Source organism: Etheostoma spectabile, chromosome 8, assembly GCF_008692095.1.
Source record: "Etheostoma spectabile isolate EspeVRDwgs_2016 chromosome 8, UIUC_Espe_1.0, whole genome shotgun sequence".
NCBI lineage: Eukaryota > Metazoa > Chordata > Actinopteri > Perciformes > Percidae > Etheostoma > Etheostoma spectabile.
In genome coordinates this window covers 13,752,756-13,767,380 of record NC_045740.1, presented here as the reverse complement: position 1 = coordinate 13,767,380, position 14,625 = coordinate 13,752,756, and the positions used below count along the sequence as shown (strand labels likewise).

At 40.8% G+C, this 14,625-nt stretch overlaps 1 protein-coding gene across 6 annotated transcripts in view; it reads right to left on the bottom strand.

The window, feature by feature from the left end:
* Positions 1-462: 462 nt before the first annotated feature.
* sin3aa (SIN3 transcription regulator family member Aa) overlaps positions 463-14,625 on the bottom strand; it is a 20,338-nt gene continuing 6,175 nt past the window's right edge. For 4 of the 6 annotated variants that reach the window (XM_032524255.1, XM_032524256.1, XM_032524257.1 and 1 more), the window contains exons 4-21: positions 14,435-14,541; positions 13,942-14,236; positions 13,107-13,355; positions 11,986-12,138; positions 11,646-11,801; positions 11,432-11,515; positions 10,924-11,042; positions 10,606-10,816; positions 10,205-10,321; positions 9,075-9,313; positions 8,227-8,410; positions 7,168-7,744; positions 6,377-6,546; positions 6,058-6,231; positions 4,360-4,452; positions 3,749-3,843; positions 3,247-3,439; positions 463-2,373 (exon numbers count right to left, since the gene is read on the bottom strand). In XM_032524255.1, coding sequence (XP_032380146.1) covers positions 2,143-2,373; positions 3,247-3,439; positions 3,749-3,843; positions 4,360-4,452; positions 6,058-6,231; positions 6,377-6,546; positions 7,168-7,744; positions 8,227-8,410; positions 9,075-9,313; positions 10,205-10,321; positions 10,606-10,816; positions 10,924-11,042; positions 11,432-11,515; positions 11,646-11,801; positions 11,986-12,138; positions 13,107-13,355; positions 13,942-14,236; positions 14,435-14,541 — 3,447 coding nt within the window. In that variant the 3' untranslated portion in view covers positions 463-2,142. Of the gene's footprint in view, positions 2,374-3,246; positions 3,440-3,638; positions 3,661-3,747; positions 3,844-3,950; positions 3,988-4,359; positions 4,453-6,057; positions 6,232-6,376; positions 6,547-7,167; positions 7,745-8,226; positions 8,411-9,074; positions 9,314-10,204; positions 10,322-10,605; positions 10,817-10,923; positions 11,043-11,431; positions 11,516-11,645; positions 11,802-11,985; positions 12,139-13,106; positions 13,356-13,941; positions 14,237-14,434; positions 14,542-14,625 lie in introns of those variants that run through there. The other 2 variants (XM_032524259.1, XM_032524260.1) reach the window with 2 other exon arrangements.

Genomic DNA, 14,625 nt, shown 5'->3' with positions numbered 1-14,625 from the left:
CTTGAGTACCAGGAAGTACAATTAAAAAATTGTATCTGACAAGAAACCCAAGTCTAATCTGCATGTATTTATTGAGGGTTTGATAGCGGTTAACAGAAAATCTTCTCTTTCGGCTTTCCTACCAGTTTACTGGAACACAGTCTCGCATCGCCAGAGCTATCTCCCCAGCGCTGTGTCACCGCTGCAGTACGGTCTGGCTACACCACCTATCTATCTGGGATAGGTGGGGAAAAACACTCTGGCTTGTCTGTATTTCTTTAAACCAATCACAACTGTCCTGGGCGGCGCTAAACCCCGATAGAAAAGGTGAAAGGGGAGAAACATCTGGCTTAGTTATCTTAACCCAGCTGCAGTTATGTCAGGCTTTATCCCAGCAATGTACATCCATTCATCCAGACTAACCGCAACATGAATAACTGAAGGTGAAAAAATGAATCACTCAACAACTGCACAAAGGGCTTTGTAGGCTACAAATGTCGTTTTTATTATTACTTTAAATAATGTCTTAATAAAGGGACTAAAGACATGCTCGTGTGACTTCTTCCATTATCAAAAATATGGTGTGGTGTGACGTTTACAGCAGAAATCTATCCAGGGAGGGAAGCGTGCGTCACCAGGTGAGACCGTTGTGGAGTCAATTCATCCGAAGGCAAATGAAATGAGTCCCACCATCACCACGGATGGTGTTGGTTGTCAAAAGCGGGGCAGTGATTTTTTTTTTTTTTTTTAAACAACCAAATGTCACATTCAGAAGAGAAGAAAAAAACAAAAACTTTTTTCTCATATATAAAAACTGAAAGGCCTGGATATATTTCTACTTTTCCACATTTTTACTACAGAAATTAAAAAGAAAGGAACACACAAAGGGGGAAAACTGCTATTTTTTTTATAATCAACTCCCTTTGGTAAAAACTGTAATAAATGGTCTTGCATTTGTCTTTTTCATATACATACTAACTTTAGCCATTTATCACTAAAGTCCACAGTAAGCTTGGAAAGTATTACTAGCACAACAACACAGATCTGTCATAAAAAGTCTGAGACTATATACAGTGTATTTACAATGTGAACGGCATGTGGACAGTCCTCCCAGAATGAGACGGGTGTGTGTTTTTGTTTGTGTGTACAAGCTGGTGTATTGGCAGAGGGCATTTTAAAAAGGTTGACTTCCAGGGCGGCGAGGATCATTTGTGTTAATAGAACTATATATATTTTATATATATATATACACACACACAACACATACACTGGAATACATGTCAGTATCTGACATTCACAAGCTGTACAATTTTACAGTCTGAGACCAAACAGTGTTGTGAGGCTAATTTTCTTTCTTTTTCAGTGTTTTTTTTTTTCCCCTTATTTTCTTTTTTTACATAAATGCAACAGTGCTTTTTGATGTTACCCCAACAATACTGTTTAGGGCTCAGGCACAGTTTCTAATAATGTTGCTATGTGTTTCGGAAAAGGTAATGTAACCCTCTTTTGTCCGTGATAGATACATAATTGTGATTTGGCCTTAACGCAGGAATGTCAGAACCAGATCTCTGACTTTGTTGTGCTCTCTTCCAAACCTTCAATCTGGGAAACAAAACTTTTCAAACATTTTCCTCTTTCTAAATAAGTGCACTTGTCCACCATATTGTTTCCCATTGATACTGTAGAATAACACTATCATAAAGAAATTCCTGTATGATGGATTGATTTCCATGGAGCTCTTACTCTGATGGCTTCAGACAAAATGGTCCGTCGAAAATCTAAACCGAAGCCCAGTTGTGATAAAGTACAAAAAGCACCACTCTATCGCTCACAAGCTCACTGTCGCAAAGCCCCTGTAGAAAAAGATCAGGGAAGTTTGTTTGAGAAGTGGCTCCGAGTGCTGGTAAGAGCTTAGGTCTGCGACTGGATCATGACGATTCCTAAGTTTTGGCACCAAAGGCCCAGCGAAGAAATGGGCCCAGCTAAAAACGCTGGTAAAATCAGTAATCCTGCCGCCCGGGGTGCAACATACACGGTAGCTAGCTTAACTGTGCTCCCGTGTTGGCCTTAAAAACACATTAATAAGCCCTCGTCCCTACCTCTACTCTTGACCTGTTGTGACTTCAGAGCCCAGATATCAGTCTCTCTCCCGCTTCTCCTCAGCTACGGCGCCTTGCTGGTTGGGCCGTATTTAACGCGGTACTTGTTGATGTTCACAAAGTGAAGGATTTCTGGATTGCGGCTGGTGGTGCAGGGTAATAGGCCTTCACGCGCGTCGCCCATCAGCCACTTATTGGTCTCGGCGTTCATGTCGTGAGAGACGTGCTCCTTGGCCCACACGTCCACCCAGGCCTGGAAGCGTTTGTGCAGCCGTATACTCACCCTCTCGTGTGACTGAGAAAAAAACGGGATGTTATTAGAAAACTCAGTGGGTAGACAATGACATTTACAGAGAGGATTCTTAAGTGACTAGAGATGATTAGTACATAACGGAACAGCCCTTTAACACTGAACACTCAAGATAAACAAAATGTTCTGAATCATTAGTGCTACGGTGCTAACTAACTATCAGAGCTCCCCTCACTGGTGACAGCCCCAACATGCAACTGTCAGCTCAGCTGTGATACAGTAAATGTTACATCCCTCTAGAAAGCTATTAGTCCTATAAGCAGGGCTTACGTAGGCCTAGTTTGTGCAAAACTTGCAACCAATTAGAAGAAAAGATCAACATCGCTCTCACATCTGTACGGTAAACAGCCCCCTTTGGATAGAGCTGAAGATGCCTGTTTCCCCCCATTTTCAGTCTTTATGCTGAGCTAAGCTAAACGGCTGCTATTGTATTTCCCAGAATGTCAAACTATTCCTTTAACTTAACAGTGTGAACAGGCCTCTTTACATCACCTCTGCTTAAAAATTACATTTAAAGACTTTGGCACCTTAAACAACAAGGAAATGTGGAACAACCTGCTACATTGCTTAATAATTAGATATGCTGCAAATATTGCAAAAATGTTTTGTTTATTGTTTTAAAAATATTTAGGAAATCTTCTGTCTTTTGGCTAAATGCATTTTTTGTAAATAAAAAACAAAACAAGGATAAATACATTTTAACAAAGGCCAACCCACACCCTTAAATAACAAAACTCATAAAAGAGATATCAAGATATATAAGACACTCACTGCTCCCCCTACACCTTGGGCACAGTAAGGGAGTAAACGGGTAACCCCTTTGGCTAACGAAGTAGTAGTAGAAGAAGCAGTGGATACCTGGTGAGCTCGCAGCAGGGCAGTGCGTCTGTACATGTAGTCCTCAGACTTAAAGACGTACACCATCTTGTAAGAGTTTAGTTTGAACATGCACTCCATTTTCTCCTTTTCCAGGGATTTCTTGCCACCCTCGCAGGCCTCTTTGTCCAACTGCTCTCGGCCCTTCTGGTACTTCCTGATCCGCCTCAGATTCCTGGTTTTGAGCGCAAAGACATCCGTGATGAGAGTAACTAATGACACCCAGCAGGAATGCTTCACTACAAATCAATTGGAGTTCATGTAATCAAAAGGACTCATGTGCGACTTCTACGTTTGCATTTCATAGGAGATGTGTTCAGTTTAATAAGCAAGATACTCTGATCTTATGCAGTAAAAAAAAGAAATGTCCTTACCATTAACCTCAGCCTATTTTTTCTGAGTCAAAAGAAATAAAACTGCATTCACAATTCAAAAAATTATTTGCAAAATTGGCAAAAACAGTTGACCTGATGTGACAACTTACCTGGGAAGAAAAACTGGCTTCTGAGCGAGGTGCTCCCTCAACTCAGGTGTGGTGGAATCTGGGTTTAAGTAGCGTCCAACATAATCAGACCAACGCTGCAAACAAAGGACAAGTGAAAAAAACTAATGTAAGACACAGATTAGGTATATGCACACTGCTACTAAACACCAGTATTACCAAAAGGTTGGCAATAGGTCCTTACTGGCATTTCCCCTCCAGCTGGAAAGTAGACCCTCTTACTAGACAAAATGTAAAAACAATGACAACTTTTACTTGCATTTACACGCTGGATATTTAGGTCCCTCATTTAATATAAAGATATTACTTATTGTGACAGCAGCCAAATAAGAATAATTCAAATCTGCATGGAAATGTAAGACTTTTCATAAGCCAGAAATAAGGGTCGCAAGTCCTCCTAGTGTTGGCGGTTTAACAACCATCACAGATGTTCTTGTTTTAAAAGTCCTAACTGGTTTGTAAAACAGAGAAAATAAGGAAACATTGTGTGGCTTGAGATTAAAATGGTTATTTCCCTGCGTTTATCCAGATTGACTGCACACAAGCCAAACCTTAAAAACGGCAGTCTTCAAGTGGGTTTAACAGTTTCTCACCTCAGCCTCCATGGGCTCGTCCGAGTTCTCCTCCTCTGTGTCGAGCAGCTCCATCGTGAGCTGCACCTGCCCTCTGTGCTTTGAAAACATCACCTGAGAGAGCGACAAAGACAAAGCAAGTGTGAAGCAAGCTGTGCTCAGAGTTAGCGAGATGAAAAAGCCAGGATGTCCTGGAGGCTCAGAGGGCTGAGGTGCAAACTAGGTAACTGCAGCTTCCCAGTCGTGTGCCTAATTTCCACTGCACGGCTCGGCTCAACTCACTTTTGGTACCAGGTTTCCTTTATTTTGTTTCCCACCGCAGATAGCAGCCTCTGAGTGTCTAAGCCGATTGTCATAGTGACGCGACGTAAAACTGCTGTTACATCACCTTCAACTTGACACACTAGATTCTGAGGAACATCTGCACACTGTGAACTGTACGGCACGGTTTTCCATGTTGTTGTTTTTATTTAATAAAAAAAAAAAAAATCTGGGTCAAATGAATAAAAATAAAATTATTGTTGTTGCTATTGGTGGTAGTTTGCTGTTTGGTCTCTTTGTGCAGGATGTCCTGTGTTGTGCTTTTGACAACTCTATTAATGATTCTTTCTTACAAACATACATATCTGGATTAAGGCTGCATGTTTTGAGGAAAATATGGGATATGTGATAATTTTGTTAAATATTGCAATAACGATGTAACATGTGATAAACAGATTATAAAGTGTACTCAGTTCTGTCTTTCCGTTGCTTTTAGAAATCTGCTGAAATGCAACAAAGTGCTTGTTGAATTTAAAACAAATGAAAGGAAATCATTTCCAACATTCTTCTCAAAACAAATTCAACTTTAAATTAAATGTAAAAACTAAAAAAGAATTACATTTTAAAGTGTAGTTTTCTAATGATATTTTCTTTCTACTAACCCATAAATGTGTGATTGTCTTTTGCTATATGTTGCAGCCTTACAGAATATGTTTATTATAATATAATATTATATCGTGCAGCCCTAATCTGGATTATTAACAGCAACCACTTTGCCTTGATTTAAATGTACTGGCTCAATTTAATGATTTGAATGTCTATTTTACTATTGACTTCAGTATATACATTATTATAATGTTTTTAAATTTCAACTATACTTCTTTTGTTTTAACTGTTTGTTTCTTGAATGTATTTTTATTGTTTACGTTAACAATGTGTTCATATGCCTCTCCCTTTGAGATACAAAAATAAAAAAAATATATACATAAATTGCATACATTATATATATATATATATATATATATATATATATATATATAAAATTAAAATGAAAGATAAATAAGGTCATGTACTTCTCAGCACAATCTTCCAAAATGATTAAAAGTCATTCAAACAAAACATTCCCATGTTCAAAAAGAAGTAGGAAGAAGTTCATAAACAACTTATCAGGTCCTACCCCCTTTCTCTTTTATCCTTTAGTAAATACAAAATCATCATAGACACAGATGCATACACACATGCATAACTACACACATTTACACTGTTTTTGTTTCTTTACTTCGCTTTATTCTTCTTTCTATACCATTTATCTATAGCAGATTAAATAATAACACATCCATACTAGACTTAGTATATAGATAAATTAGTATACAGTGTGTGAATTGTGCTATAGAAATAAACTTGCCTTGCGGAAAATGAGCTTTAATTGAACTGGCTGTTGGAACTTTATGTATTTACCTTGAAGCAGTTCTCATCAGACATGAGCTGCTCGGCTTTCCGCTGATACATGGCCTCCGCAGAGCTCCGCGAAGACTGGGTGGACATGGTTCCCCCGCTGGCGCCGTTAGCGCTCTCTGAGAGGTAGAGGTCCGTTACTTGGACACAAATCTCATCACTCACGATGTGCTGGAGCTGGATGGAGAGAAGGAATGGTTTTTGAAGTTAGAAACAACCCTTTAAAAAGTGTCAGAATTACTCTCACTGTGCTAATGGAGTCTCAATGTGACCGCCAAATGACACAAGAAAGGTGGAGGTGAGAGAACAAACAGATGCTTGCCTGCCGGACGATGCTTTGGATGAGTTTGTCCATCGTGAAGGCAATGTAGGCGTGAATAGTGAACATTTCTCTCAGCGAGTCCTCGTACTGAGAAGCCTCCATATTTCCATCAAGCAAATTCCTAACCATCTCCAAGAAGGCTGAGTAGTAATCTTCCACCTCAATATCCACTGGAGAGAAGAAATGTTGTTAAAAATAAAAACAATCAAGACGGCTGAGTGCAGGGTTTTTCCTGCTGAGAGGGATTTTTGGCACCACCCTCAAAAGAGGTTTTAGCCAGCCCCAAAGCAAAATCCCCAGCATCAAAATGACAAGAATTGAGAATAAAAATATTTTCCAACGCCTCTCTCTGTTTTTTTGACCAGTTTTGTTAGTTGCAGTTTATTTACTCAAGCATAATATATGACCATCCTGACCAATCAAGCTTCCTGCCGTGCATAGTACCCATAGTGAATGTACAATACGTTGTTGTTGTATTTTCATCAATTTTTCAATCTATTTATTTGCTTTTTAGTCAATTTTTGTTTATTCACATTGTTGTTTAATTACCCAGTTGAATAAAACTATTAATTCCCTTCTTTTGCATGTCCATTGTTTGCAACAAGCCTAAAAACATTATAAAGTCTTTTCTCTAGAACGAAAAGGAGGAATGTGAAATATGTGTTAGAGAGAAGGAATGTGGCCCAAAAGTCAATGGAATCAGAGGTTTCATTCTCTGTCCTAACAAGCATAATACAATGTGGTTTAACTAAGAACACAAAACATGTGAGGGACTGTCTGTTGTTACTCACTGGGCTCCTTCAGTCTCAGCTGGATGGCTGGATTGTCGCTCTTCTCCTTCTTCAGTCCCAGGACTTCCCTCTCCCAGTCTCGTTCTCTGACCTCTTCTTCGATTTGTCGCTCCGCCTGCCCGTAGAGCCGGAGCAGTCGCGAGCACAGCGTCTGGTGCAGCCGCAGGAAGATGTACCAGTTGTTGTTGACGTAGTAGAGGTTGTAGGCGTCGTCAGAGCCGCGCAGCTTCTGCGCCGCCGTGTTGCTGAACAGCAGCTTTGACTTGGAGGGGCTCCCGCTGCCGGGAACGCCGTTGTGCTTTTTGGAGGCGCCTTCCTCCAGGTCCATCTCCTCTTCCTCCTCCTCCTCCTCTACGTCGGAGAGCTCGCCCCGCTGAGAGAACAGCATGTCGGGGATGAAGTGGTAGATGATCTGTTTGATCTTGTATTTGTCCTCTTTCTGAATGCTGGTCTGCCGCTTGACGTGGTGGATGATGAGTGCCGCTGCGTCCTCCAGGATCTGGCTGTCCTCGTAAGCCAGCGTCAGTTGAGGACCCGTGGGCGGAGTGGTGTTCTCCTCCGACGCCTGCTCCTGGTGCTGCGGAGCAAAGACAATTCAATGTCAGCACTTTGGGTTGCATTGAATATATGATTCTGTGTTATGCTAATCTTAAAAAAGTGGGTCTTGTTTATTCCTATTTGAGATACATTTTCCTGAAGTACTTTTTGTAAAAAAAACATGATATTATTGTTAGTATATTAATGGTATAATGGCTAAGGCTAAAAACTTAAAGCCACTAAAGGACTGCTATACCAACTTGAAACAAATAGTCTATGGCTGTAAACTAGCTGAAGCGCTCTATTCTATCTTACACCGCTCAGTGGCTACTGTGGAAATCAATCCAATAGTTATCATTGTGTTATGGTTTTGATTTTTGTTGAACACAATGTTCTTCAAATGAACATGCAAGAATCAATGTGTCCATTAAGCTCCGTAAACTAACATTTACACGTCCACATGAGTAGTGTGTAGCGATTTGATGCGGTCAAAAACTATTTGTGCTCCTCCGATTAACTTACCTCATCGTATATGCTTTCGATTTCATTCAGCAGGGACTTGGATCGAAGCACTTTGGTGTCATTCTGTTTGAAGTTGATGCCTTGATGGTCCAGAGACTTGAGGTAATACTTCTCGTTCTGCTCCCTCCAGATCTTGTTGAAGCCTCGTTGGGCTTCCCGCCACTCTTCCTCCTTGGTCTTTAATCTGGTCAGAGGAGAAGGCAAAGTCAAGTAATGTACACTCACACACAAAATCTCTGAATTCATATTTTCACTTTTACACTCAAAGTATTGCAAAAGTGTGTCACTTTACATCATCACAAGATTTAAACATAGGCTGCAACAGTATGCATTTCAAGCAGGAGTACTAAATTAAAATATTTTATTTTTTTCAAATACGTTTGCAGCAATTGAGAATTTAGTCACTCTCCATTTGAACATTACATCACTATGGAGTATAGTGGTAGTAAATCATCCGATGTTAAATCATGACGAGCGATGAGGTGTTTTGTTTTGTAACAAAATTTTGAACTTAGTCATGTTGGTTTTGAAAAGCAGCCTTTAAGAAGGAAACGGATCATTTTAAAATTAACATCTTTGAAATTCACAACTCCAACATCATTTTAGCTTCTCCTTCCCTGTGTGCATTAGCGGGTTTATGAGCACCGGTTCATAACCTCAGTCTGGGCCCAAAAGAATCACACAGGTTTCTGTCTGCATGTGTGCTCCTTTTTAAAACTACATCAGAGATACCGAGTTAAAAAACAATCTCTTGACTAAAAAACAGCTTCTATTTCCCAATACACAGATGAGATAATTAAAAAGGAAATAAAGATACACCATAATTTAGGAGTTTGTTTGACTCCCACCTTTTTAACACGATAGGGACAGAAACAGCAGGGTTTTTCTTCAGGCCATCAATGATGTCGGGCGCCTTGTCTCCGTATATCCTTTGGATGGCCTTACGGTGAACGACCTCCGAAGAGCCGCCCAGTGTGCTGTCCAAGCGGAACTTGGCCTGCTCCTCCGCAGACATGCGGGACAACTTCCGCTGTACCGTCTCCAGGACCCTGATGGTAGCCAGGTTGGTCTCCAGTACTACATCCAACTGTGGGCGTGAAACCACAGTGGTTTTAATATCCATTGCTGTGTGTGTGCAATGCATACCCAATTATCTTTAATTAACAAGCTCATACTGTGTAATATTCTCATCGTCTACTGTTCGCCACTGAGCAATTTAATTTTATTCAAGTCTTTGTTCAGGGATGTCTTAAAACAAAGGGCGAGGACAACGTAATATCCATTGGAATTCGGCATGCTAATTTAGATTTTTTTTCTGACCATTAGCCGACCCAGACAAGCAGGCAACGGGAGTTAGCAGCCATGATGTTGCATACATTGTCGTGGACACGTGCTGCCACTTTCAGTTTAGCTGTACAGTTGTCAGCTGTGTGTCTTCTTGGCATACTCTGTTAGTAGGACAGCCAATTTAACCCTCTAGTTCTCATAGATGTAGTGGCAGGTAATTGTCACAAGCTCTGTTATGAGCACCGTTCAGTCCACCCAGGGATAAAAAACTAACTTTTTCATCCACCAGCCAAATTGTTAATGAATGTTGAAATTTTCCCAGCTACTTAATAGATCAGCATGTTTTTTTGGCTGGTGAGTGAAGAAAATCTACCAGCCACATAATATACATAATTTACCAGAATTTGGCTGGCAAATGGTGCTAAGTTTAAACTGTGTCCACCCAAAACGCTTTTTTTGCATGTCGCCCCTCATGAGTTGTATTTAAGAAGTAGATTGTATAGCCTAATTTTCTATTACCATGCAACAACTTTAACAAACTTAATAGTTTTATTTAACTTTTTAACTATATTAATTGGTCAAAATTCTTAATGTCGGTAAACAGTTCATTTATTTCCATGGAATGAAATCATTTTTCACCCGTGTGGTGGCATCAACATAAAAGTCATAAAGGTTTCACGTTCCTGCTCACCTCAAAGCGTTCGTCCTCACATCTGTAGATGTGCTCCTCGTACTGAGTCTTCTTGGAGCTGACAAACGTGGAGTCCTCAGACCAGGAGGGGAAGGAGACCCAGGTGTCATTTAAGACCTGGACACCACAGAACAAACCAAACACAGTGTCATCTTTAAAAAGATCCACACACTTTTCATTACATCTAATCTGTCCACATTAAGATATTTTTGTTCAATCCCTAAATTGGGTATGTTCTTGATTGGATCAAGATAAGACAATTGGAGTTTCAGTAATCACAAAACTTGTCATTGTGTTTTAAAACAGAAACTTGACATCGTGATGATGATAACATTGTTTATGACATTTTCTAAATCTTACTCTTGACTTTCAGTTTCTCTCTCCACTTGTGTCGCTCTTACCTCTTTACAAAGTGGAGTTCTGCCGGTGCACTTGGGCTGTTGATAGCTTTTGGGCAGAGCTCTGTAACTGGAGCCTAGTCTCTTACAGGAAGCATAATCAATCTCCATGGCAATGCCCTCGGTGGCCCGTTCCTTCGGGTATGTTTCGATGTGGGACATTTCCCGATATCCCAGGAAGTTTTTGAACCAGTTGAACAGTTCGGGGAATTTTCTGTGAAACATAATTAAGTGAAAAAACATACAATATGTATGATGTATATACTGTACTGTGGAAAAAATACATTTGTCATTTGCCAGGTGAGACGACAGAGTACTCACCCTAAAAAGGGCAGCACCAGCTGCACTAGTTCAGCCCTGGAGATCACTTCCTGATTAAAAATGACCAGACACCGCAAGAAGTTGTCATAGGCCTCTGCACTTCGCAAGGCTTTGCGCACCTGTGGTGAGAAGTGGAAGGACAGTAGGTGACTGAGCCGAATGGAGGAACATAAAATTGCCAAAACACCTGAGCATTACTTGGCTGTGGTTATCTTGAGTTATTTTAGAACGTTTTACTTTACTGAAGTGTTACATCCTTCCGTATTTCAATGTATTCACAGTTTACATGTTGAACTATGAGATCATCATTATTATATACCTGATAAAACAATCAATTTTAAAACAGTTTCACTGTTTGAGTGAATTCTTGCCAATATATCCTAGAACTTCAGCCTTGCTTTTCTAAGCTTTTGCTTTGAATTTGTATATGAGTAACTTATTTATTGAATGATTTATTGAGTGTTTGCTTTTCAAATAAACACCAAGATTAAATACAGCAAACCCTCACCTTCTCAAAGAACAGAGATTCTGTTCCAACTCCATGCTTGCTGACCTCTGCCACTGAGGGATCTTTCAGTAACTTGAGCTTCTTCTGTAGCATCACCAAAACAGAAATGAAAAGACATCAGCACAACAATTACTAAAAACAGACAGGAAACACGTCAAATAAGAAGAACACGGGAGTGTACTATAACTTCCGCTGAGAACACATGTATGTATACCTTGACAGGGGGTGCGGTCCCTGGAGTTGGATGACGACGGATCTGGCAGCCGTTCTGATTGGGCCTCTGTTTGTTGATGAGCTGCAGCTTTTTGGCAGTACCACCGTGGTCGTTCCGTACAGACTCTGCCTTCTCAGCTGTGGTCTTGCTTAACAGCTATGGAGAATACACAACACTGATTAAGACAAGGGTACATGAATACGCTCTCTTCAACTCTGGATACAGAGCATCTAAATATGACTTATAAAATAAACAGCATATCCTAAAAGAAACTCCTCCACTCCATACTTGAAATGTGCTTGAACATCTGCTCTAAATCAAAGAAAGGGCTACTGCTTACCACTGAGCTGTTGGCATCAGGGAGAAATTGCCCAAACTCTGAGAGCAGGTCTTCTTGGTTCTTGAAGAGTCTGGCCACCTGAGCGTACACCTCCTGCTCCGTCAGAGCTGGTGTGTAGTTCCCACCAGCCTCCTTAGCGTTACGTTGCTCCTTCTGTAGTGGACAAACACTTTACTGTGAAGTTATATTCGAAAATATGTGAATATCCATTTTTGCCCATCCTGTCCATAAGAGGGCAAACCAATACAACGGGAGACAGAACTACTTGTGTAATGTTAGTCCTCTCTTCTTCTCTCTCTCTGTCTCTCTCTTTCTCTGGAGCATGTAGGAGGCAGACATGTCTCAGCAGATAACACCACCGAGTGTCTTGCTTTTCCATGAATTTCCCTGACAATATTTTCTCGTTGTCTCTGCAGTTAAAGATTTACGTTGTGCTGTATTCTTCTTTGCCTTTGTTGTTTGTTTACTTCCGGTAGCAGACAGATTATAGAACGTCATCCACTATCTTCCTGACCAGCTCAATCAGACAGGATGCTGAACGTTAAGGAAACAGCGGCCCACAAACGTTCGCGCACAGCAGATAGCTGGCGTTTTTTTACTCTTTTATAATAAAAAAGTAATCAGTTCAGCCAAATCCCGTGGCTACTCCCAAACTGTGACAAAATTGGTAGGACTTTGAGATCTGCTGTGTTCTCTTTGATGATAAATTAAGAGCGTAAAAAGATATTTAGAGCTGCTGAAAAGGTATGGGTTAGCAAACAAACAGCTGGGTTATGTTATGGCTATGTACTGACAATCCCCCACGGACAGACCAGGTGTGCATCTCATAGCCACACCTATGAATTTGCGCCTGTGTTAATTGTAACTGACTGTAGGCTTTATTGTCCAAGAGGGAGAATTCTTATTCACACGTTATTCCTAACACTTTATGTTATCGACAGCCTGCTTACCGAAAAATGGTACAAACATAACAGATTGACATGAATGACACAAAATAACACAGACAAATACCACGCGACAAAGTGGCACAATTTCATTTGAGCAATGGAAATTTGATATTTTTATGCAACCCGAGTGCTTCATACCAAAGTACCACTTAGGTTTCAGGTGGGACCACTGACCTGGTACGTGTGGAGGATCTCCAGGAAGGCTTTGTAGATGTCGGGCTGGCCCTGGAAGCGGTTCTTGATCTTGTTGACGTAGTTGATGGCGTGATTGAACTCCACAGGCTGGTTGTTCTGCATGGGTGGCCCAGTGGTGGTCCCGCTGAGTGGCGGGTGGAGCTGCATGGGTGGGGAGCGAGGAGAGGTGTACGCAGGGATGGACGGATTGCTTTGACTGCTCGGTGTCAACGCCTGGGGCTGAAGTGGCTGGAAAAGGCCAAAACATTCAAAGTTTTAGGGGTAATTAAGCAGATGCTGCCCAGATGCTGCCCATTTTTTTTTTTTAATCACTTTGTACAGATGGGAATAACAAAAATATTAAGGGTGGGAAAAACAAATCTAGTCACATACAGTAGGCATCATGATTTTTTAAATTTAAACTTTAGATGGGTTCCTTTCCTTTTACCAATGATTTGCCTAAATATTTTCTGGTTATACTGTACCACTGACGGTGACTACATCATATCCGTTCAAATAAAAGCAGAGAACGCAGAAAATACATGTTCATTACAAATGAAATACATGTCAAACTGACTGACATGTGATGTGCATTCTTTTTTAGAAAACAATTAGTATTTAGAAAGTCTCATGATATACTGTCCCTAGAAGTGTGTTATTATTTTTTGTTAAAGACGGAAAAGAAAGTCACATTACTCAACACTATCAAATCCCAATACTTCTAGAATCGCAATAAATGGAAATTGACACACAAATTAAATCTGGACGAAAGCTTTTTATGTATAGTTTGTGCAACTCTGCTGGTATCGATCACTTCCCACTCTGAATCACATACCTTGCTCATCTTGGCAGGGGTGGGCTGCGTCAGAAGGGGCGGAGCGGTGGTGGTCGCGGCAGATTGGAGCTGGGGCGGATGTTGGGTAGCTGCTACGGTTATGGGGATGTTCTGGACTGAGATGCCATGTGGGGTGATGTGGTGGATCTGACCAGGCGTGGTCACGTTGACTAGGTCGTTGGTCTGGACCTCAATCTTGTAGCCAGGTGGCAGGAAGGTGTTGAAGCCCATGATGAGGTCGGGGTGGCCTTTGAAAAGCTGTGACACTCTGCTGATGACTCCAGGGGTGTCAATACTGGGGGAAAAAAGAAGACTTAGTTAAAATCTATTTTGTCATCCTGTCCCATTTTAAGTGAGAATGTTTCAAAAAAACATAAGTAGAAGCCAAACAAGAGTAAAAGAGTGAATAACTCATCAAATGTACATTTTGAACACTTTGGGTGTGCATCATAATAACATTGTCTTCTTCTGTAAAACCAAACAGAGGCCTTACCTTTGAGACTTGAACTCTTTCATTATGTCCAAAAAGTCATTGTAGACCTGAGGCTGGTTGCCAAACTGCAGTTTCACTTGATCCAAGTAGGACAGGGCATCTTCCACCTTCGGGGACAGAGAAGAGGGAAAGTCAATTCAATTCAAATTCATTCATAGTATCAATTCATAACAAGAGTTATCTCGAGACAC